The 25029-nt window shown below is 36.3% G+C and overlaps 5 protein-coding genes and 1 non-coding gene across 7 annotated transcripts; 2 read left to right on the forward strand and 4 right to left on the reverse strand.

Annotated features, from left to right (window-relative positions):
• Positions 1-3801: 3801 nt before the first annotated feature.
• LOC137713724 (enolase-like) lies at positions 3802-7510 on the forward strand. The gene is made up of 15 exons (XM_068453067.1): positions 3802-3940; positions 4280-4343; positions 4496-4560; positions 4664-4711; positions 4841-4927; positions 5025-5105; positions 5281-5463; positions 5724-5798; positions 5910-5972; positions 6067-6144; positions 6270-6464; positions 6597-6647; positions 6746-6886; positions 6974-7030; positions 7147-7510. The coding sequence occupies exons 1-15, from the start codon at positions 3875-3877 to the stop codon at positions 7225-7227; spliced, it is 1335 nt and encodes a 444-aa protein (XP_068309168.1). The 5' UTR covers positions 3802-3874; the 3' UTR covers positions 7228-7510.
• A 416-nt stretch (positions 7511-7926) lies between these two features.
• TRNAL-UAA (transfer RNA leucine (anticodon UAA)) lies at positions 7927-8009 on the reverse strand. The gene has a single exon. It is a non-coding gene; the product is annotated as a tRNA-Leu (tRNA).
• An 85-nt stretch (positions 8010-8094) lies between these two features.
• LOC137712491 (splicing factor U2af small subunit B-like) lies at positions 8095-11131 on the forward strand. Its single transcript, XM_068451562.1, has 5 exons — positions 8095-8413; positions 8523-8609; positions 8703-8784; positions 10079-10205; positions 10294-11131. The coding sequence occupies exons 1-5, from the start codon at positions 8174-8176 to the stop codon at positions 10733-10735; spliced, it is 978 nt and encodes a 325-aa protein (XP_068307663.1). The 5' UTR covers positions 8095-8173; the 3' UTR covers positions 10736-11131.
• Positions 11132-11733: 602 nt separating this feature from the next.
• LOC137712492 (histone deacetylase HDT1-like) lies at positions 11734-15813 on the reverse strand. The gene is made up of 10 exons (XM_068451563.1): positions 15634-15813; positions 14379-14446; positions 14065-14270; positions 13928-13941; positions 13784-13837; positions 13568-13683; positions 12880-12987; positions 12665-12752; positions 12244-12379; positions 11734-12149 (listed from the first exon to the last, which is right to left on the reverse strand). The coding sequence occupies exons 1-10, from the start codon at positions 15644-15646 to the stop codon at positions 12086-12088; spliced, it is 867 nt and encodes a 288-aa protein (XP_068307664.1). The 5' UTR covers positions 15647-15813; the 3' UTR covers positions 11734-12085.
• A 416-nt stretch (positions 15814-16229) lies between these two features.
• Positions 16230-18424, reverse strand: LOC137713324 (protein CDI-like). Its single transcript, XM_068452607.1, has 2 exons — positions 18140-18424; positions 16230-17359 (listed from the first exon to the last, which is right to left on the reverse strand). Exon 2 carries the CDS (start codon positions 17333-17335, stop codon positions 16565-16567), a length of 771 nt encoding a protein of 256 aa, XP_068308708.1. The 5' UTR covers positions 17336-17359; positions 18140-18424; the 3' UTR covers positions 16230-16564.
• A 1281-nt stretch (positions 18425-19705) lies between these two features.
• Positions 19706-23658, reverse strand: LOC137713323 (gamma-tocopherol methyltransferase, chloroplastic). 2 transcript variants are annotated; one of them, XM_068452605.1, is made up of 7 exons: positions 23506-23658; positions 23039-23407; positions 22764-22936; positions 21524-21628; positions 21014-21217; positions 20720-20822; positions 19706-20521 (listed from the first exon to the last, which is right to left on the reverse strand). In XM_068452605.1, exons 2-7 carry the CDS (start codon positions 23400-23402, stop codon positions 20418-20420), a joined length of 1053 nt encoding a protein of 350 aa, XP_068308706.1. In that variant the 5' UTR covers positions 23403-23407; positions 23506-23658; the 3' UTR covers positions 19706-20417. The 2 variants fall into 2 exon arrangements, with proteins under 2 accessions (XP_068308706.1, XP_068308707.1); XM_068452606.1 differs by having other exon boundaries at positions 23039-23381; positions 23506-23646.
• Between the last annotated feature and the right edge of the window lie 1371 nt (positions 23659-25029).

The raw sequence follows: 25029 nt of genomic DNA on the forward strand, positions 1-25029 counted from the left end.
TCTGTAACGATGAAAATTTTCTATTGTTGATATGCTTGCAAGAGTTGCGAATCTACCGAACTTAAAAGAAAACAAAAGTTGCGTGTCTTTGTCAAGCCACGGGTCATAACTTCACAGAATTATAGTATAGGCCATCGATGCTCCTTATTTAGACCCAACCTTAATATAATATGTAGTTAAATTGGTTTGAGCAGTATGCTTTTTTATATGCACACTTAGGTTTGTACTTTCTCCTTTATTTATATTAACTTAAAATATCATTCGGAACTTGAAAAAATAAAAAATAAAAACACTTCAAATATTGGATTAGGTTGCCTTTCTAACTACACGACGTAACACTCAACTACAATTTGAAGCTTCAACTAGCTTTTGATTTAGGATTTATCATTCAAATATGTTACTTTTGAGTTTGATGTTGAGGGTTTGTTTGAGATTGCTTGTGGAATGACTAAAGGCGATGTATTATAATCAAAAGCGTTTGTAACTGTGTTTGACTTAAAAAGTTAAAAAGTGTTTTTTGATCATATAACTGCTTTCTAGAGAATTGAATCTCATATGCTTATTCAAGAAATACTTTCAAGTGTTTCACTTGGATTTTAATAGAAATTTTAATGTGCTTCTAGTGAAAGCACTTTTAACATAAGTGCTTATGAATAAAAAAGCTTCAAACATAAAAATTCTCAAACAAACTATGATGATTTTTGGCTTGCTATTCTTGGGTGATATTATTCAAGCCAATGGTGAATTCTCCAAAGTTCAAGATCGGTCAATTGATCCATGAAGGTCGAAAAAAGTGGATGGATAGTGCCTCTGATAATCCCTTAATCGACTAGATAGTATCCTAATGCATGTAAACTGGTCGACAATTTGCCTAAGTGAGTATTTGACACAGCATGTGCAAGGTTTTAACCTGGCCAAAACGAAGGAAGAATGTTTGTTTGAAAAAATTATCAGTCTATATTATCACTTATCAGTGTTCATGGTTCATTTTTTTTTTAAAAAAAAATCATTATTGACTTGTTTTATAAAACATAAAAACCTTTTTTTTATAAGGTAAAGTGAATAGTACTATGATTAACTTTTGAGTGTAAAAATGTAATTTTTTTTGTTAAAGTAAAGAGTAGTGCGGAGTTTTTCGTTAAAGTTTTTTTTTTTTTTTTTTCCCATCGTCTAAGTTCATAGTTTACGCCAAAAAGTCTTTAAATAAATACAAGCATGCAATCGCATGCGCATTGACCATTTAGCCACCAATTTTCGAATCACAAAATATCTGCGAAAAGAGTAAAAAGACTAAAATATTTTTAGAGAGAGAAGAAAAAATCATGTCCTTTTTGTGTGAGATACGAGAATATTTTTGTTTACTATTCTATTTATTATCGTGAAATGAGTTTGAATTTAAGATGTGTATAATAAATAGACATAAATTTCAAAATTTTTGCTCATCCAATAATGCAAATATAGTGATTAACATTACCACTATTCTAAAATGATGACAAAAATGCGTCCGTGAGATGCCAACCAGGTTGGACTTATGGGTCAAATCACAAACGAAGCGTACAGTTTTGTATTTTTAAAGTAACGATAATTAAAAGAAATAAATGAGGCCAATAACTTAGAAATGGACTCTATTGGATGGAATTAACCCATTTATCCATAATTCTATATAACCATATATATTTTTCAATCGCATAATTATTTTTATTTATGTTCATTTATGCGAGTTCCGTTCTCCAAGATTTTATGATCTAAGAAAATTTTGTTCACGCACCGTTTGAAGTTAATTTAACGATAGAAGAGAAAGCACAACAAGAAAAGTTATAAACAACTACATACCATTAAATTAAAATCAAACAATGTAATGTATAATCACATATTTACCTGGTCATGTAATCTACGGTCATTACACATGTATGTATACGTATACATACACATACACACACACACATATATATATATATATATATATATATATATACATGGAATCCAAAAGCTGATAAGAGAGATGTTGCAGTTTTGTGTTGCGAGTCAACCCGTAACATGCCGCAAGAGAGAATATGCCTTGGCAGCTGAGCATCCTCATCGAAATCCAATAAATTATTAACCAACTGAAATGATGTTGTCATTTTCATTTCTTAATTACACAAATATATGCTTGACCAAAAAAATATTATTAAGAAAACATATGTTTTGAAAAATCAATTTGATACAACACGAGCGTATGTGTGGGTTACACTATTTCACTATCAGTGAGATTCACTATAAATCTACAGACAAGGAGATTTGAGTCGTTCAACAGAGAGGGAAAGATATGGATTTTGTGAAATAAACTAATGGAATTGACTAATAGGGATGTAAGATTGAAATTGTGTGGTCTGGATCTATCTGTCCGTGGGCTCGGGATACAGAAATTTGGAGTAGATTCAATCCATTTCACTAGGACAATGTGAATGTTTCCTTATTCTCATATTTGAATTCGCTCCCTGTAAATTAACACATAATTGAATGAAAAAAATATAAATATAAGTCATGAATGATTCATGAAAGGACATAAGAAAAAAGGTCTAAGTTGAAACTTGAGACAACATCTATAGGAACAAAATGAATGAGTCTTCAAGTGGAACATTACTGAACAAGCAAAATAAATGTTTTTAACCAATTGAGCGACACTCTTATTCCAACACTATTAATTGTAAACGACTGTATCAATCATTAAGAATCTGAATTATGTTTTGTATTTATAACACGTGATATACAAGATGAGTAGAGTAATAATAGCAACTAAATTTTATATTCTTGCCCAATAATTAAAAGCCTTGCATTGCACAACAAATAAAAGCATAAAACAGGATGTTTACCATCAATCATGAACAAATATTTGAGGAGAATAATGAGCAATCTTCGTTCTTGCTCAGCAATCAAATTCCTTGCACAACAATTAAATCCCTTATTTACAAGAAGAAAATGTTTGCAAAACTTCGTGACCATAATTTTTTTTTTTCAAAAAGAAAATGTTTGAAATTATACCACCAATTCCAGAAATAAAAATCATACGTACCACATCACGTGAAACAAGAAAGTCAGATCTGACCTACACATTTTTATTTTTCTGTTTTATTATTATATTCGTTTTGGACAATATATTTAATTTTAGTTCTATCAAAAAATAAATTTATTTTTAGAGTGTCATCCTTTCTTTTACTTTCCACACATATTTATTAATTTTATCTGTTGATCAATATCAATTTTTGGAAGAAAGCTGGAAATTGAGAAAGTATGTGAGATATAAAAATAAGTGTGCCGACCACCAGCCTTTTTCAACTGATTTATAATTTATTTTGTTTGAGGGGTCTTGGATTCTTGGTACTAGTGTATTTTTGCCCACCATCCTCAAAATGCTAATCACTTTGAATGAATTTAAATTTTTATTTTATTTTTATCCACAATACATTTTTTTTAATTTAATAATAAATAAACTCATCTAACAATCATAAATAAAATATTACTCTCAAGCCAGGAGCTAAATAAAAATATTCTTCTTTTGCTACAAATTATTTTTCTTTTCTAAACAAAATTATAAGGAAATTGTTATTGGCACACCAAAAATCTCATTATATATTTCAAATTTTCTATATTTAAAAAGAAAAAAATACATTTATAAGGAGTATAATGAGATTTTTGGAGTGCCACTAACACTCATCAATTATAAATAGTTGCTTAATGAGTCAGCTAAACCTAAATCGGACGGCTGTAATTAACTAATTCCTCTACAAATTGGCCCGTCTCTTCACTCTCCCAAGTAAAGCTCTCACCAAAATCTCTCCCAACTAACTTTCTCCACACTCTCTCACGTCTCTCTCTCTCTCTGCATCCATCCATGGCGACGATCCAGAGCGTCAAGGCTAGGCAGATCTTCGACAGCCGTGGCAATCCCACCGTCGAGGTTCCTCTCTCTCTCTCTCTCTCTCTCTCTCTCTCTCTTCGATACTTTCTAGGTCGCCGATCTACTTGTTCAATCACGGATCGCAATCCTCTTTTCTACTTTTTGTTTTTCACCGATTTGAATTCGATTCGGTTAAAACGATGCGTTTCGTTTGTGATTACGACAGGCAAGAGCGTTAGCTGATTAGATTGATGGTTGCTTGATTATATACGAACATTTGTTTTTATTTTTTCGAATTTAATTTTGCGATCTGTAATTTTGTTGAAATTAATATTCAAATAGATCAATAAATATTTGATTGAAAATTAAAAAAAAAAAATGGATGTGTGTTTGTTGCAGGTCGATATCATTCTGTCAGATGGAACTTTGGCTAGAGCCGCTGTTCCAAGTGGTGCATCCACTGGTAAATTTCTCTGATCGATTTCTCACTTTTTTCGTGTTATTTGAAAGATTTCGATGTTTGGAACTTGTCCGATGGTTCGTGTTTATTGTCTAGTATACATCTTGATAGTCTTATCAAACAAGTGTAATTTATCTTTTGTCAATAACTTGCAGGAGTTTACGAGGCCCTTGAGTTGCGCGATGGAGGCAAAGACTACCTCGGAAAGGGTGTATCGAAGGTGAGGAATCGCTTCGTTGTTAGTTGATTTTGTGTACCACCCAGATTGAACATAGAGTTGATCTTTTTGTGATTGGGTTATTATCTTTTTTTGTTGTGTGTAGGCTGTCAACAATGTCAACACAATCATTGGCCCCGCTTTGATCGGCAAGGTTGGTTGAATCTGCTTGCATTCTATTAGATTATGTGTTCTGTTTTTGTCAATTTAATGTTTGGAACCTTAAGATTGCTGTTTCAGGCGGATGTAATTGTAAACTAATGTTTCTTGTTGCATTGCGCAGGACCCAAGCGAACAGACTGCTATTGACAACTTCATGGTTCAACAGCTCGATGGAACTGTCAACGAGTGGGGTTGGTGCAAGCAAAAGGTATAATATATTTCTGCTTGTTACATTTGGTCTATGTGTAAATCGTTGGTTGTAGGCGTTGTCAATCAAATTAACTGGGATATAATTTGTTTTTCAGCTTGGTGCAAATGCCATCTTGGCCGTGTCTCTTGCAGTCGCCAAGGCTGGTGCTAGCGTCAAGAAAGTTCCTCTCTACAAGGTATAGGGTTTAGGGTTTAAGATCAAATGATATCTATTGCGCTTCTTTTCATTTTTAGTGTTCACTGTTGTGATGTAGGTTTTAAAGGATGGATGAATTGCTTTTTCCTTGTTTAGCTGTTTCTTTTTAATGTTATATGAATCTGTTTTTAATGTTGCTGTCTTTTTCATTGCAGCATATCGCCAATCTTGCTGGCAACAAGAACCTAGTGTTGCCCGTTCCTGCTTTCAATGTCATCAACGGTGGATCACATGCAGGAAACAAGCTTGCAATGCAGGAGTTCATGATTCTTCCTATTGGAGCTTCCTCATTCAAGGAAGCCATGAAGATGGGTGTGGAAGTATATCACAACCTTAAGGTGGGTTACCTTTATTTAAGGGAAGGGGTTTAGAAATTTTTGGGAACGTATTGTTTCTTATTCTATATTCATAAGATCATCATAGGGTCCTTGCGAAGAGGAGATTTTAGTAATTCTCTTCTTGGAATTATCTGCTAAATTATGCCAGTACTTTCCTCTGATATTTTCAGGATTCATGTCCTTGGTATTGTTGAGCATGCTTGTATGATTCAGTTATGCATCTTACTTTCTCACTGACCACTGTCTTTTGTTCTCTATAGTCTGTGATTAAAAAGAAGTACGGTCAGGATGCAACCAATGTTGGTGACGAAGGTGGATTTGCTCCTAACATCCAGGTTAACCATAGTTTTATGTAACCTAATCATTCAATTGAAGTTTTTTCTCGTTACTTTTTATTTCTTTCACATTTGTGTACTGAAATTATCATCATTTTTACATGAATTCAGGAGAACAAGGAAGGTCTTGAATTGCTCAAGACAGCCATCGAGAAGGCTGGATACACCGGCAAAGTAAGTTTGTTTCTAATCCTAATGTTCCATAACAAAGAAAATTTTATGACCCTGCAATAGTTATTAATGGAATTTCTTTTTGTTTTCTCTTCAGGTTGTCATTGGAATGGATGTTGCTGCATCTGAGTTTTATGGATCAGATAAAACCTATGACCTGAACTTCAAGGAAGAGGTTCACCTTTTTACAATCCCCTCCTCTCAATCTGGGTTGCTGCTGTTTGTTTATCCGACCTCTAAAAAAGTTTATTAAGAATTAATTATTAACTTAATCTTCTGCTTTCTTCGTTGTCTTTACAGAAAAATGATGGTTCCCAAAAGATCTCAGGAAATGCTCTCAAGGACCTCTATAAGTCATTTGCAAGTGAGTACCCAATTGTTTCAATTGAAGATCCATTTGACCAAGATGACTGGGAGCACTATGCCAAGATGACAGCTGAAGTTGGAGAAAAAATACAAATTGTGGGAGATGATCTGTTGGTCACCAACCCCAAGGTCGGTTGATCTCTTACAAGCGATATTTTTTCCCATCTTACTTTCTCCCGAGAAAGTTGGGATTCAATTTAAAGTTTCTTTCTGATGTCCTCACTTTATTGACATCTCTACTTTTCCTATTTGTATTTTCAGAGGGTTGAGAAGGCAATCAAGGAGAAATCTTGCAATGCGCTTCTTCTCAAGGTACAACAGGAATCTCACTTCCTAGTTGAAAATACTAGAGCCTGTGGTTTTTACCGTCATGAAAATAATAACCCTTTTTAATCTTGTTTGGAATACAGGTGAATCAAATTGGATCAGTAACTGAGAGTATTGAGGCTGTAAGAATGTCCAAGAAAGCTGGATGGGGTGTGATGACCAGCCACCGCAGTGGAGAAACCGAGGACACCTTCATTGCTGATCTCGCTGTTGGTTTGGCTACGGTAATTATTTGATCTGAAATCTGTGTTATCCCTCAGTTTTCTCCAAACCTCCATTCGATTTCTCACAAGTTTTTATATTTTTTTCAGGGACAAATCAAGACAGGAGCTCCCTGCAGGTCAGAGCGTCTTGCCAAGTACAACCAGGTCTGTACTAGCACCATTTTTCTATTGTGCTCGTATGATTTCGTAAAATTTCTTAGTTCTTTGTTCGTTGAATTCTTCAACTTAGTTTCTGAACATCTCATGTTTTGTAAATGTAGCTCTTGCGAATCGAGGAGGAGCTCGGTGCTGAGGCAGTGTATGCCGGAGCCAAGTTCCGCGTGCCCGTTGAGCCCTATTAGATTATGAAGTGCTTCCAAGGCTTTTGCGGGATATGAGATATCGGAGTTTGACAGTGTTAGGGAATAAGTTTTTATGTAGAATGGCTTAGTTATGTGGAAAACTTGAAACCCTTTTCCAATAACTTTCAGAGTAAGTTTTGTTCTGAGAGCTTGAAAACAGTGCTCCACTGGAAATTTTCGAGTAAGCGTGTTTGACTATGTAATCTGTTTTGAGTTGCCTTCTTAATGTTTGCTACAAGTAAATTTCTGTGTTTTAAGAACAACTTGATCGTCTTCTCTTTTAGCGTTCGCATTAAATCATCGTTACCTGTTTTTCGAGTTTGGTGTGTGCATCATGTTCAATATGCTTCAATGGTTTTAAGTTTTTGATTTCATGACATACTAAAATGAACACCCTAGAATTGTTTTAATCTAATGCAACTTAATAGAAGAAAGTGGGGTGTTAAAATGATAGATATAATTCTGAACACAAGTTATGTGCCTCGCACATGATTTATTTTGGATGGAAAACTTAACGGAGTTAAGATGAGAAGACAAATTGATGATTTCGGAAAGCTGGTATGACAAATTGTTTAAAATTGTAATTTATATGACAAATTGAAATATGAGTACAAGTTTATATGATATTTAAAAAAAAAAATTTAATTTTTATTAGAAGGTTTTAAAAGTTATAAAGAAAAAAAATAAAAATAAAAAGAATGCAGGCTGTGGGGTTCGAACCCACGCGTACTTATGTACAGCAGATCTTAAGTCTGCCCCCTTAACCTCTCGGGCAAACCTGCTTCACGTTTATAATTTACCAAAGGCTTTTATTTATCTAACTTCACTTTGAATACAATTATGCAACATACAAGAATAGCACTGCTGCCGCTGCGCGTTTCGTGAAACTTAAAACCCTAAAACAAAGCAGAATTCGACATCTTCACACTTCGGAGGTTTCACAGCCATGGCGGAGCACTTGGCATCCATCTTCGGCACAGAGAAGGACCGCGTCAACTGCCCCTTCTACTTCAAGATCGGAGCTTGCCGGCACGGAGACCGCTGCTCCCGCCTCCACACCAAGCCCAGCATCAGCCCCACCCTCCTTCTCTCCAACATGTACCAGCGCCCCGATATGCTCACCAACCCGGGCGTCGACCCCCAGGGCCAAGCCCTCGACCCCCGCAAGATCCAGGACAACTTCGAGGTCCGTCAGTCTCTCTCTCTCCCTCTCTCTCTCTCTCTCTCGAATTGGGATTTTGTTTTTGGGTGCAGGATTTTTATGTCTTGAATTGGGATTTTGTTTTTGAGTGCAGGATTTTTATGAGGATCTGTTCGAGGAGCTGAGCAAGTACGGACAGATCGAGAGCTTGAATATCTGTGACAATTTGGCTGACCACATGGTATAATTTTCAATTTCTAGGGTTTTTTTTTGTGTGTAATTTTTTAGTTTTTTATTTTTGTTCGACTAATTGATTGTGTTTTTGCGTGTGTAGGTTGGTAATGTGTACGTTCAGTTCAGGGAGGAAGAACATGCTCAAGCTGCGCTTCAGAATCTCACTGGCAGGTTCTATGCAGGTTAGTTCCCCTTCTTTTTCTTATATTGGTATGTTACGAACATGATGGTCGATATTCGTGATGCTATGGTGGTTTTATCTGCTGCTGTAATTTGTTTCGCCGAAGTCCTTTTGATTGATTCGTGATCGGTAGATGTATTGTGCTACATGACAGTTCAGTGTTTATTTCTCATTATTGCCGAACTTCCAACTTAGAGCCGAGCTATTAATCGATTGATTGAATTTTTAAACATGCTGTCTATCAGGGCTGGCCTTGAGACTGTTGGATTTAGGATGAAAGCAAATCGTGCATTCACACAATCGCACATAAGAAACTTCTTTGTATATTGTTAGAAGACCATACGTATGTAACAGATTTTCAATCATTTGAGTGAGTTGCTCAAATTTTAATATGTGATGGTGTTGCATAATTATTTCCTGGCTTGGCATTATCATAAAGTATGACAGTTCCATGGATAAGATTAAATAATAAATCTGGTTTCAGGTCTTTAGGTATTGAGATTCAAAGTTTCAGACCATGTCCAATTTAGCCCAAGTGGGTTGGAACGGCCGAATTAGGTTTTCTGAGCTACAAGCATTGTACTTTGGTCAGTCTTTTAATCATCTTAGATTATGATTTGATGAACCACATTTGTTCAGGTAACTCATAGTTGTTCAAGGATATGTGTATATTGGATGTACTCTTGTTTTTCCTTTAATTGGACAAACCTTGAATCGATGCTTATCTATTATATAGACGGATTGGTTCTTATATGTTTACATATGTCTAGTTCTACTCGTCCAAACATACTTTATTCATATTTATATCTAGGCCGAAAGGGGGAGTTTCATTCCATTGACCATAATGTTTACCTATTTGTAGATCACAAAATTACTTTAAAGAAGAAATAAAGGATAAAAATGTCGTTGTTACATAATGTTTGTAGAAATGACTGCATGGTTGTCTTATAGTTGTTGGACCATTAAATGAAAGAAAACGTATTTAATTCCTCAGTAACTTCTAAAACTGTTAATCATTACAGCCATTTGCAAGTTAAGGTAATGAAGCTTTATCCTTCGGCATTGAATATATTGGTAGGATTCCATTGAATTTGAGTTATTTTGAATTGTATATGTATGAATCTCGAGATTTTTAAATTTTCTTGTCAGCCGGTGGTGGTGGCAGTCTTATTGTTCTCTGATCTTTTTCATTGTTTTTCTTTCATTACAATGATAGTACTATTAGTATTAGTAGAATTACTGCTATCATGCAGTTACTAACGTTTTGGTAATATGATGAATGTTAAACATTCTAGGGCGTCCCATCATCGTCGACTTTTCCCCCGTGACGGATTTTCGTGAAGCTACCTGTAGGCAGTACGAAGAAAATGTATGCAATCGAGGTGGCTACTGCAACTTCATGCACTTGAAGAAAATTAGCAGGTGAGATGGTACTTTTCTCTTGTTTTGCAAACAGCATGATTTTCATAATGACTTGTTTGTTTATGCACGAACTTGTGTCAATTGTTAGGGAGTTGAGGAGGCGGTTATTTGGGAGAAACAAGCGAAGGCATAGTCGCAGTCGAAGCAGAAGCCGCAGTCCTCAAAGGCATCATCGTGGTGGTTATCAGGAGCGCCCGCATGGAGGTCGTGGTTTTGGTAGAAGAGGAGAAGATGACAGAGATCATCGTTTCAATGATAAGAGCAGGAGGCCTAGAAGCCGCAGTCCTGGGCGTAGAGGAAGAAGTAGAAGCCCTGTAGGTGCTGGGGGAAGGAGGAGGAGTCCTCCAGCCAGGGAAAGTAGTGCCGAAAGAAGGGCTAAGATCGAACAATGGAACAAGGAGCGGGAACAGGTGGACTCTGGAAATAAGTATGATGACAATAATAACAGCAACAATCAGGATGATCAATGGAATGGTTCTGCAGAGAACAATGATCAGTACTACGACGATCCTCATCAGCAGCAGCAGTAGCACGTTAGATACAAAATTAATCTTCCTGCTTCCAAGATCAAGCCTCAGTTATTTCAAGCAGCTTACTGTGCTACTTGTATACAAGATGGCTGTTGTCCAGGAACTATGTCCATTATCTCTAATGTGAACGGTTTTGGAGGCGGTAAGGTAATTTCGCGATCTTGGTGCAGGAGTCTGCCACCTACAATGGTGAGTTTTTATTATAGGAAAGATCCTAGTGTACGTGAAGTAAGAGACATGAATGTTTTTACTGGAATTACAAGATATTTTCTGAGATGTCTTGATTAAGTTCTTCAAACCTATGCTGTTAGAATTGTTAGCGTGATCTTTTGTTGCTGCTTTTCCTAATTCGGGTGACTGACGGTGATTATATTATTATTCCTGCTACTTCCTTTATTCCAGTTTCTGTAGGATATGGCTCCCTAGTAGTTTTTTCCCTGCATATGTGTCTGTAGGCCTTTAGTGCAATTGTAATTCTTGCTGCGGAACAAATCAAATAGCAGTTTATTGTTTTTATCGAAAAATCGCCGTCTCATCAAGTCTCAAAAGTAATTAATAACTGGTTCTGTTTTAACCAGCTTGGATGAGAATTGACTGCAGTTGATATGGGAGGCATTTTCTTATAAAATTGTTCTGAATTCTATGGTTTTCGAATTTGAGACGTTATGAGTAACCGTTGCGTTATTTTACATAGGTGTTCGTTGCTTTCGTTTCTTACCAAGAATTGGTTATTCTCGTGTTTAGAATTTCCAAAAACGGATTTCAGTTAATGGAAAGTTAAGAACACCCAGACACCATGACATTTGAACACATGATATACGAGAAAATACCGTTCTCGTTCCTTGGTTGCCGGCTGCGCTGGTTGGAGTGTTCTTCTGAATCCGCAGGAGCCACAAACAGGCTGCGCTGGTTAGAGTGTTCTGTCTGCGGATTCAGAAGAACCATTGGCAAAATTTTTCGACATGATTCAGAAAATATGCAACATGACGCAAGAAGTCGGACGTTCTTGTCACATTCGACGAGCAAAATACTCTTACCTCAACAATATGAAGAAGTGGAGCGGAGAACACTAGAGCCTAGGTGGGGTCTTTTTTAAGTACTTTTCTCAATGAACTGCAATTTCGTTTTCGGCAATTCTACACACGAGACGACCAGATCTTGGTAAGAAACGAAAGCAACCAACAGCTACGTAAAATAAAGCATCAAAACGTCTTAAATTCTCATCCATGCTGGTTAAAACGGAACCAGTTAGTAACCAATAATCTCCGTTTATCTTGCTAAACCGAACTTCTTTCTTCTGATCAAAATCCCAAAACATCGCCATGTAGAGGGCGGATAATAATCTGCCTTTCACTTTGCAGCACTGTGCTTTGCCTTTGTATGGCTTTGCAATGCACCATCCGAGTTAAACGACCTGCGTGAAGAACAGTGCAAGAAATTACAATTCCGTTTACGAAGAGACAGACACTAGCAAGAATTGAAACTTATTAAAAAAAAATAGAATTTACCTGTTGCAGGGTTGGCAATGGAATGCACCGCCTAATTTAGGAGCCTGCTGCTTTGACTGGTCGGACGTAGCTGGTTTTTTCCCAGTCTGCTTTGAAGGGTGTGGAGTTGCTGTGTGGACGCTGCCTTTCTTGCTACCTGCACCGACAAGTAGCAGTCAATTAAACATCTCTGCTTATATAATGGTCAGACAATCATCTCCATTTCAAATCGCCGCTGTGTGACAGGGAACATATAACATATCCAATTGAAATGATACTACAGACGGCACCCAACACAAAATCCATGTTTACAAGTTAAAATTTGGCAAAGTACATGTTTAAATTTATTAAAACTTTGTAAAATGCGTCATCCACAGCACACACCAAAATGTTTAAAATGGTAACAGAATGAAAAATAGCATCGGAAGACAGAGAACTTTACCAATCTTTTCAGGAGTAACAAACTTTGGCTTCTTGTCATTAGCAGGTGTTTTAGAAGATTCAGCAGGTCGCTTCTTGCCAACATCAGCCTCGACAACAGAACAGATGAATATATTTACTTAGCAATGATAATTTGATAACGAAAACAACACAGAAGAGATATAAGCACTCTCAGACATCAAAAAGTAAAGGCCTTCATAATAGGAGCTTTATTACCTTCTTCGGAGTCTCTTCATCCTCTTCACTGTCATCACTGTCATCGTCACTGTCAGAATCATCATCGCTTTTGTCAAAATCTTTACTGCCATCTGCCTCAGCCAAGGCCTATAAAACAACTCAGCAAGAAGATATATTCAGTACACATTGTCTCTGGATAATACCATGCAAAATCACATCAACAAAGTTAAAACAATAATTTGTAATAAGCCAGAAAAGTTTTAAAAATTCAGTAATCAGTTTCAAATGCAAGAAGTCGATTACTCCAGAGTGTTGTAGACATAAATGCCAAACTTCTAGTAGTCACATCTGGGAAATTTCTGTACACAAGTACGCATGCTCTAGAGCCCAATAATTGTTTCCGATACCCAGAATCTATATTTCTAGAATTAACACCTAAATAAAGCTTTTTCTGTTCATATTTCTTATGGATTAATACCGCAACTAAATATACCTAAAGAACAGAGATTATGGGAACCTTTCTAAACAATTACATAGAAATCGCACGTACAATACATCCCAGAACACAAGTCCAATATCGTATATAACTTGGGCAATGAACATGTTTGTTTCAGATGTACTTTTCTCAGTTAACCACAGTAGGTAAATTACCGTTAGACATTCACATCTGGTAAAATATTTCAGTTATCGAAAAGGATATTCAAACAGAATTGAAAGATGTGAATACCGGATGACCAACAAACTCTTCATCATCAGATTCATCTTCATCATCGCTACTAGCTTCCTTTTGCTCAGATTTAATAGGTTTCTTAGCTACCTCAGTACCATTAACCTTTGCTTTTCCTGCAAGCCAACTCGTTCCAAATCACAATATCAAGTTATTAAAAAGAAGAAAAAAAGCCTCAAATCCCAGTAATAAAAAATGAAGCAGCATTATCTTTACCCTTATCAACCAGAGTAGGTGCCCTAATAGGTGGTGCATCCTCCTCTTCAGAATCTAGAAGAAAAAACAGATCAACAGCTTAAGAATCAAATGCGTTTGGAAGTTAGAATTATGATAAAACCAAATATCAGAATGGTGACTCACCAGACTCCACAATAGTGAAGACAAAACATAGCAGTCAAGGATTTAACAAAAAATTCAATAATCAAGAAAGTAATCTGAGAACAAGTAACATGTAAGACACACCATTTAACATGAAACGTCATTAAAAAAAAGGATATCACAAAGACTTATATCCAGTGAAGTGGACGCTCCCATTTTTCCAGTTATGGGATAGCTCAAATTTCTCATCAAACACAATATCAAACATTAACTGAGGGGATTTCTCAGCAGAAAGAAACCCAAGAACAAGCTTCAGATCGCCAACTTTCGCGAAGAGTGAAATAGAATCGCTTCCCTTCGCTTTCTTAAGGTCATCCAGACAAGCCTGCATTATAAAAATAATTTTTACACAAACTTGCACAACATATTAAAGGCAAAAGAAACAGAAAAATGAAAAAATAACGGTCACAAAATTTTACAGCTAGCTGAGTACCTGCGAAAGATGCAGGAGCTTTTCACCAGGATCGACAACAAGAGACTGACCACTTTTTACCTCAGCACCTGGACATTGAGTCACATTAAGTAGTAATTAATAACTGCAAATTTGAAAGTAAAGAGAAAAAAGGACATTGAGGGAAAAAACGTAAGAGATGCCTATTTTGCAATAAAAATTAAACATGGGAGGGAAAAAACGCAAACGAGATTCCTGAATCACATCAACCCAATGCAAAAACAATTATGGAATAGATATCACATTCTATTCAATAACTTGAAACAGATAACAAATCATCCTTAACATATATCACATACAATTGTATTCACCAGAAGCACATTGCATCGGTTCAAAACGAAATACAATGATTATAATTTTGTTACCATAGCACCATAGCACCTTCAACATGTACAAAGAATTAACACGTGCATTACTGTAACTAAGAAGTAAGAAGCCACATGAAGAAAAATAACATGGAATCTTAAACGTTAACCATCTCAACAAAAGAAAATTAAAACTTATGCTAGAGCAGAAACGCAACGCATGCCAAAAATCCGAGTTAAACATGTCAGCAACTGAAAAAAAACCTTTACAAACTCAGACTAAATATATTTTCCATTTATTTTCTCGGCAAACAAACAGAGTGAATTAAGTTCTAAATAAGCAACAAGAAGCCACAAAAATACTTGTCAAAACATTTTAGAAAGAAACAGAAGCTAAAAAAGTCAAGCGCTACGAAAATTAACCACACTGGTCCTGCCATTTTCCCTAGTTTTCTCAGCAACCAAACAGCAAAAGAATGCTTCATCCAAAAAAAAAAAAAAAAAAAAAAAAAAAAAAGCAAAAGAATGTATGAATTAAAAGCGCAAAACCCATACATGAGTAAACAAAACCCTAAAAAATCAACAATCAAACTTAAATATACTTTCCATTTATTTTCTCAGCAAACAAACAGAGTGGATTAAGTTCTAAACGAAGAACATGGAGCCAGAAAAATACTAACAGCAAAAATAACTTTAAAAACAAAAAAAGGTCTAAAAAAAACCTAGACTCAAGCGCTACAAACTTCCGACCCACAGCATAAAATTTTAACCAGACTAGTACCGTCATTTTCCAGAGTTTTCTCGGCAACCAAACAGCAAAAACGTTACAAATAAAAACGCAAAATTCGTAATGAGAAAACAAAACCCTAACAAATCAAACGATCAGGAAGCGAGAGAAGTTTTCAAAATTACAGAGAGAGACAGAGGAATACCCCAAAACTCCATTGCTTGCTAGTGCTAGGTTTTCTACAAGGCTTTGCGGAATTTTCAATTTATAATTTGCGGTGACAATTTTAATCCTGAGGAATGAGGCGGATCATTTTATATGGAGGCTCCAGCGGGTTCTTCCCTAGAGAGATTTTAATGTGCCCGCGTTATTTGTACGGATTTTTTAAAAAGTTTCCTTTTCCACAATGACATATAATGTAAGTTTACGTGCTCGTGTTACTGATACACTGAAATAATTCTTGTTTTAACAGTGAGATGAAGAGTGAGAACGTTACACATGTCAAAAGGTTAAGCCCCACCGGTTGAGAGAATTTTCAATGAGCCAGTGTCAAGCTTGACTGGTTCAAAGATTTTTAACATGTCTGATCTGATACATCAAATGTAATAATATAATTAAGTAAAAATTTTAAAAAAATTATTTCATCTAATTTTATTATAATATTTGACATGCCGAGCAGTGTTTTCAACAGATTGAAAATTTTCACCGACTGGTTCGGAAACCCAGAGGCTGATGAGTGACCCAGTCGGGGTTAGAGGCCAATAAAGTACGCAAATTTTTAATTTCATAAAATAACCTTCCGATCAAATTTCATAAATACCTTTATTTCCTGGGCAAACAAACTTAAATACAAGGCTTTTGGAAGAAAATAGTAAAAAATAATACAACGAAAATTCCAAGTTATACAACACATTTCCAATCGACGAGGTAAAAAATAGAATTACAAAGAATGTAAATCCTTTTGAACAAACTAAGGTCAATTTGTAGATGGAATTTCTAAATCTTCCTAACTTCTTCTGGGATTCATTCAGCACATTTCACATAAAGAATGGACGAGCAGCAGGATCAAAAGGAACTTCAATAACGAATCGCAAACTTCAAATAAAGTTACGCCAATTGCCAGCTACCGATTCTTTCTATTTCTCTGTTTTCTTCGTTGATTCCTTCACATACTCCTCCTTCTCGTTCAACCACAGGTCTGCAAACTCGCAATGCTTCCAAGCTTCAAACCACGGTCCTCCACGAGTGTAGTGTACAGCCTTGGGTTGTGTTTGAGGATCATTTTCAACAACCTTGTTATGTCCCTCGAGAAAATTCCATACAAACGGGATCGACCCTATTTCATTATCCTCGAGCCACTGAAACCTGTGAAGAAAAGCACCCGTTTCCTTGTTCACAACCTCGGGTGTTAAGACCTTGTTCTTGGGATGCCCACAGTTATACAATACCATGGAAGACCAGTTCTTCCTCGGATACACAGTTTGAACGGCTCCATCCATTTTTGTTGTCTCTTTTGGAGTATAATCATGTTGAACACACATTATAGCGTACTTATCGTCAATCAAGTCCCGCAGCTCCTTAATGTCAGCAAGGTAAAGAAAATCACAATCCACAAACATTGCCCAACCTTCATAATTCGCCAAACGTGGAGTCAAGAACCGAGAAAATGAAAACTCAGTGCTTTCAAACTGCCCTCGTTCACGCCAGTACAGGCCATCCTTTCGCAGATCTGATTGTTTGATTGGTGTGATCTCTACAGGGATTGAAGACCGCTTCAAAATTGAGTGGCGACAGACCTCGTATGCGAGATCTTCACGCGGATCATAACCCACAAAGATCTTAAAGGGTTTTTCCTTAATGTTGCCATTAGAACTCACTGGATGAATCTTCCCATCACTCGAACTCATCTTAGCTGATAAGATGGTACCTCGCTGTTCAGAATCGAAACAACATGCAGATGATTATTCAGACAATGAGTTTACAAATAAGCAATGAAAATCGTTGACGGATACAGAAATTTTCATGACATGGAATAAACCATGGATTATAAGGCAATTTCTCTAAAATCCAAGCAGGGAAATGGCCGATCATACAAATACCGAGTTTAACTAGTCGATTAATTGCTGAACAAGGAAAAGATTATTCCAATCGACATAAGCTGCCACCAAGGCATACAATTCACAGATCTGAATCAAAATTCAAAGACAATAACAAAGGGATTGTTCTTATTTACTAGTTGGAGATCTAAAACATCACAAACAACAACACTAGTGTGTTAGTAAGACCCCTGTTTGGTTACCAAGAAAATGAAGGAAAATTGTGGGTCTTAACACTCTCTGCTGCAATGGGTCAATTATTCATTTTCCAAAAATATGGAATTCTAGTTTCTGAGTCTCAATTTGGCAAAGATTAAGGATCCGAGCATTTAATTCCTAAATTTTCCATCATTTTCAATTAAATTAAACCAAAAACAAAAAAGAAAATTCTGGGTTCTGCGTAATAAACCAAAATCAAATGCATACATCAAATGCAACTTAATCACCATATATCCACGATCAAAGATATTCATACAAGAAATCCAGAAAACCCCATTTTTTGAGTTTTAGAGAAATGCAGAAACACAGAAGCCAAATCGTAAACGTCATAAACCCAGAAATACACACAAAGTTGCAGAACTGGAGAGAGAGAGAGAGAGAGAGAGAGAGCAGTACATGGAGAGTGGAAATGGCGCAGATCTTGCTGCAACTGCGGTGGCGCTTGTATTTTCTTTTCTTTTCTTCAACTTTCCGGGAAAATTTATATGAGACGACTTAGATCAGATATTTTCAATTCAATGGTACAAAAAGAGAGGGAGAGAATTGAGCGGCAGCGGAATGAGTGGCTGGGCTTTGATTTGTGCACATATATAAGGAGGGAGATTTACTATCATATGAGACAGAGATCATGAGATTCACGTTAAATTGACTATCTATATGGCCTCCACCTCGAAAATAATTTACATGAAACGAGCACCATATTATTGTATCGTTGTTAAACCGACACTGAAAAGGTATCTAATTATACCAGTAAATATGTAAATATGTATTATTCTATTATAATACTACCATAAAGATGTATGTAAATCGCTTTCCTTGCTGTGGTGGCGCTTTTTTATTGAGGCCTGGCTTCTCTATCCTCATAATTCTCATACATTTCATTTTTTTTTATTGATACGGTTACGATTAAATCACGTTAATATTTTATATCATTATTATTTTTTATCTTATTATTTTTATAAAAAAAATTAATATAAAATATTGACGTGATTTAATCGTGATCGCACAAAATAAAAAAGGATGTGAGTGGATTGAAACTGAGAGGCCAGTAAAGCCGGTCCTTTTTATTGTTCGGTGCGTGGGGTTACCGCGTATGAATTGTTAAGCCCATTGACATTTTTTTTTTTTTTTGATTGATCAAAGAGATTCATTTAAAAAGGAGACAGAGCTTCAAAATAAAACCAACAGACCAAGACAGCACAGAGCTGAGGCCAGCACAACTATACCACGTCGGTGCGCCTACAAATCTTACTGACCTAGTTACCACGTGTGCATTTAAATATAAACCTGTTTTTTTCTTCTCAAAATTTTTTACCATAAACCTTTCTAAAATAATATATATATATGTATATTAGTTTATCTTAATTATGCATAATAATTTAAAAGAATTGTTATCAGCACTTCAAAATCTCATCTTACATTCTTTACAAATGTATTTTTCTTTATAATTATAGAAAGTTTGAAGTACCAAATGAGATTTTTGGGATGCTAATAACAATTCCCTAATTTAAAAGTAAATGTTATTGACACTTCAAAAATCTCATTCTACACACCTCACAAGTGTATTTTTCTTTTTAAATATAAAAAATTTAAAGTGTAAAATGAAAAATTTGAAATATCAATAACAATTCCGCTAAAGTGTAAAATTTTCATAATTAACACGTACCAATTAGATACCTTTATTTGTAAATTAAATGTTTCAGTTTTTTACTAATATAAATAATGAGTTATGAACGGTGAGAGATTTGATTTCGATCCACAGAAGCCAAATCCTAATTATTAATTTAACTTAAATATCTCATTCTTTCCCAGCCTCGCACGCGCATGAGATGCTTTCCTTCTTACATCCATGGGGCTTTCTTTCGCTTTTACTTTTTTTACTTATTGTATGTTTATCCATGATTATTTAGTCCACACATTATAATGTTAGACACTATTATGTTCGCAGGCGTATCTATTCTATTGAATTTAAATTTCATGGTAGTTGGAGGAGATTCTCTCTTGAAATCAAGAGGAAAATGTTGTAATAGTCCCTCAATTTCACCTGATTGGAGCAATGGTTCTTCAACTAAAAAGGCATGACCAATAGTCCTTAACTCTTTAAAACGTGAAGCTATGGTCATTTTCATCTACTCTATCTGAACTTCTATCAAAACGAGTCATGTTGAAAAAATCATTGTTACAATTGGATTAAAGTTGAGGGATCATTGCTCCAATTAGATTAAAATTGAGGGACCATTTCTCCAAGTACATTAAAATTGAGGTAATTTTGACATAAGTTTTAACGAAATTGACGAAAATAACCATAACTGCACTTTTTGATGCGTTAAGGACCAAATGGTCATAGATTTTTAATTTATGAACTATTGCTCTAATTGGGCAAAATTGAAAGACCATTGCTACAATTTTCCTTGAAATCAATGCGTAATCCCAGTATCGATCTAAAAACAAACAAGAATACATCCCAATATGTGTGTGTTATATTGGGGTTTCCGAATCATTCATTTTCCTATCTTAATCAGAAACAAGATTGTATCAGAAGGAAGTCTAATAATTGTTTCGTAATCGAAACAATGTGGCTCACCAGCACAGATTATTGGGGAAGAACTAGATGTAGCTTTTGATTCTGTTTTTGGCCATCATAGTTTAGAAAAACCCGTTCATACGACAGTGTTTATTCCGGCTTTCGGCACGTAATCACCGAATACTTGATTAGGTCCTTCTTGAATCCTTGGATCATCAATGGCATTACCAATGCTCCTTTTATTGTTTTTATCCCTGCTCAATTCAAATCAAGAAACACAATTATTCCGGCTTTTCGACCAAAAGATTTCGAGAAACGCAATCATATAGATGGAATAAATGACAGTTGAGACTGTATCTGCAACCACAGATAGAAACGTGCAGAAATCAACTGATGTAGTATGAAATGTGCATCACAAAACAATTTATTGGGAAGAAATGCTAAGTTCGTACCAGTGAGTAACAGCGATGTAAAACCCTTCCATGTCAATGCCGAGCGGATAACTGCAGGCCAAAACGGGGCAACATAAGGGGACCAATCTTCCGCCTTGATGTCCTGCCATGGAAGGTTTCAGATGTTATTTCAGGTTGATGTAGAGACACTGAGTTGTTAGCTCAACAAGACTTGACATGTTTTGAAGGGATTTAGTCCAGCCAATATTTGAGCAGGAAGCCATTTTCTCCCCATGCACATGCTTGTTATATGGATCTAGGAAAATCATTTCAATATTTGAGCAAGTAATTTACCTCGAGCGAGTGGGACTCGAGTAATTTGAGATAATCAGCAGTGGAACACCAGGCTGGAAGATAGAATGAATTGCATATCCTGTCCAGGAGACTCTTCTCATCTGGCTTCAGGGTTTTTTCAGAAGCACCAAGATCCCTGTGGCACCATGTGACTATAATTATTGTTGCTCCTGGTGCAGCAACTCGAACCAACTCGTTCACAAACTGCACAGTTTTAAGAAGAGACCGAAGAGAATATTAGGGCAAATATTTATACAAAGAGTTTAACGCAGTCTTTCTACGTTGCAGTTAACTATACTTGCGAACAAAGTACGATGATGTATCATTCCATCGTATTTACCACATATTGACAATTGTAAATTCAGAGTATCAACAATATTAAAGACATGAATAGCATATTTGACTACATATCAAGGCATGCCCGTATTCGAAAAGTGCAATTAACCGCAGCGTAGAAATTTTACAAATCTTGCCGTATTATCAAACCAGTCCAGTGGAAAGAGGTATTACCTTGGCTTTGTCAGGCATGTGCTCTCCACTCTCCATGGACCATACCAGATCAAATTCCCCGTCAGGAAATGGTTGGTCCAGAGCATCTGCAACTTGAAACGAAGCCTGCAAATGATGAACAAAAGTTCCCTTCGTTTAACTGAGTTATGGAACATGTTACATCTCTATCATCAACCAAAAGCTTACATGGGGATCCGTTCACATAATACAGATATACATAGTTGATGTTATTGATAACAATACATACTGGTGCAACGGTGAAACTGAAGAAGTCGCAGGTTCCTACCCACATAAATGGGTCCCACGTGGATCCAAAATATAATTATCCGTTCTCCTGGTCCCCGTAGTCTAAGGATCCAAACTGTTTGTTTACCTTTTGATGTTGTATTTTCTCCTCTGTCGTTGAATTATAGAACGGTCATTGACCACAATTTTTTACCGGAACTCTGATAAATGAACAGGTTTTGACCTGATTTGGTACTGATGTGATTTTGAAAAAAGCTGGTATCAAAAAAAGCTAGGAGCTGTTTTTGTATTTGGTAAACATTCAGCTTCAGCTTTTTTTTCACAGTTTTGGGTGAAAAAAAGCAAAAAACAAGAAGCTGCAAAACTCAACTTTGAAAAATCGGCTTTTTTCACATCTGTTTTACATAAAAGTTTACCAAACATTATAATACTGTTTTTTTTTTCAAAAGCACTTTTACAAAAAAGTTTACCAAACACTCTACTGCTTTATTTCACAGCCGCTTATTCTCACAGCATAGCAGAATCAACTTTTTTTTCAAAGCACAGCAATACCAAACCAGCCATTTGTTTGGGGACTACTATTGGAAGAGCAAAAAGCTGCTTTCCTTTTTGACAACGTCTGGCAAAGATCTTAAAAGTGTTTTTAGATTATAGAAACATTAAGAATTGATTTAATACTGAGGTATTCTTATAAAAAGTAGGTATAAAAATAATTTATTTTCACAGTTTTAGGTAAAAAGAAACTGAAAACATGAAGCAAAAAAATAAACTTATTCTCACGTCACAGCATAAACAATTATTTTTTCAAAGCACAGCAATACCAATCCATTCCTAAATTGGGACGTTTTTCCATGAATCACTTCTAAGTGCTTTTCAATGTGCTTCTCATAAAAGAAGTTCTAACAAAAGCACGCTCGAGCATAAATGCTTCCTACAAAAAGAGTGTTCCAATTAATCGGATTCCGGCTTAACCAACCGATAAGGTGGGGATTACCTGGTTGGCTAACCCTTGAGCAGCAGCAAGAGCATTGGCCCTTTCAGCCTGCACAGGGCTGAGGGTGATGCCTTTGGCATTGGCCCCGTATTTACTAGCCAGATATCTGGAGCTCCCTCCTATCCCGCATCCCACGTCCACCAAATTCTTAGGAATTCTAGTTGGGGGCTCCTCTGCAAAAACCAATTACAAATTTAAATTACACTAATGCCCCAATACTATCACTAATTAATCAAATCACCCACAATTAAAAGATAAGATAGAAGGAGAGTGACCAGAAATGCCGGCGAATCGCAGGACCTCGTCGATCATGCGAATCTGGGCGGCGCGATGGTCGGGAATGGAGACCGAAACGTCGGCGTCTGGGTCGTAGTATCCGTGGTGCATGTGGTCGCCCCAGATGTTCTCCCACAAGCCAGACGACTCGTCGTACAGCTCAGCAATCCCCTTCTTCAGCTCCACTGCCTCCATCGCCGCCGTCTCCGCCACCGCGTTCAGCCTCCTCAATCCTCTTTTCCTGGAGCTCGCTCCGACCACAACTGTACTAGCACGATTGCGACGGTGGCACATGGGAGCCAGCACTGCTCGTGTAGTCGTCGACGATGATAATCCAGCAGTCTGGTACGATAAGCATGCCATCGGCACTAAACAGAACAAATTATTAAAACTCACAGATCAGAAATTCAAATCCAAAAAATATAAGAAAAACCCAACAGATTGAATTGTTTGTGGCAGAAACCACCTTGAAGATTTTAATTAGCAAATCAGTCCTCTGTTATATGGTTTTGCGACGCCGCAGCTCTACCTACAGAAGCTCGATGAGGGAGAGAGAAGGAGAGAGAATATGATACGAGAGATTTGAAAAGTTGGTGGCTCTTGAAAAACCATACGGCACGTGTGGACCCATGTCAGTATAAAATAGTGACGATTGTTTTTAAATCAAAATTATCCTTAAAATTTGCATAACATATTACTTTAGTCCCTAAAATTAAAAATCAATAGAACAACATAATGACCAAAATAATGGATAGCAGACAATCTCAGTGACTACTTCTATTGATTTTCAATCTCAGGAACTAAAGTAATGTGTTATGCAAATCTTAATGACCATTTTGGCTAAAAAGCCATTGTTTTTTAAAGAAGATATCAAAATCATTTTTTTTCCTTTTTGGTCAAACAAGATTACTTCCATTAAAAACTAGTACAAGGCTAAAAAAGAGTCAGGTAAACAATAGCAGATAAAGTAAAAGGCTCAAGTAAAATGAAAGTTGCAACTCCAGACACAACAGGAGGCCTACACAAACTTAGGCCTGATAGTTGCAAGAACAAACAACACAAAACCTTAATCTCAAACAACACCAGACTGCTTCAACTATCATGTCCTCAGAGGAAGCCAAACTCCTAATCGAGAAAGTAGACACCTTATCCAAGTCTCATTTACGAATCCTTGCAAATATATACAAACAAAGTATCTTACGGTAGAAAGTGAGACAAAGGGGTATGTAAAATACCCTAAGTGTGGCGGATGCACATAACACTTGGTCTCGATGGGGATCCCGCATGCCGGTTGGTGGAAGGGAAGTGAAGAAGGGAAGTAGATATGAGATTAATTTATGATCAGAGCCCACAAATCTGAGCACATGAAAGGGTAGGGATGGAATATCACAACTAATGAGCAAGCAAAAAACGTTGAATAATAGGCATGTAGCCCAAATTTGAGACAAGCTCAAGAGATAATTGAGACCAGGCTCAAAAAAAATTGAGATAAAATTTAAGAATAACCAAAATAAAAAAGAAAGGACAAAGACTAGAAAGGGGGAAAGAAGATGAGGTGGGATGGGTAGAGGAGATGAAAGGAGAGGAAAGAAGGGAAATGACAAGGGAGAAGGGAGTAGCGGGCTATCGCCTACCCCGAGCAAGAGCAAGGGGCGGCAGCTGAAACTTTGACACTAGGGTTGAATTTCTTCTGAATCTGAATTTTGAAGAGCAGCGATTGAGAGAGCTCTATTCCCGTCAAAATCATTTCTTATGCAAGTGAAAGATGATGGACAATAAAGTTTGTTTTGGCAAGTTGATGTCAAAATCATTTCATTTTAAACTCTAAGACGAATTAGAATTTACTCTGCTATTATCTTTTTTTTATTTGCACAACAATTAACCTTTTGAAATACGTCCAATTTTTAATGATTTTTGACTTTTGACTTTTGAAATAGGTTCAATTTTTTGTTACTTTGGACCCATATCAAAAGACCCCTTGATTGTAACC

This window comes from Pyrus communis, chromosome 13, assembly GCF_963583255.1.
Source record: "Pyrus communis chromosome 13, drPyrComm1.1, whole genome shotgun sequence".
Classification (NCBI taxonomy): Eukaryota; Viridiplantae; Streptophyta; class Magnoliopsida; order Rosales; family Rosaceae; genus Pyrus; species Pyrus communis.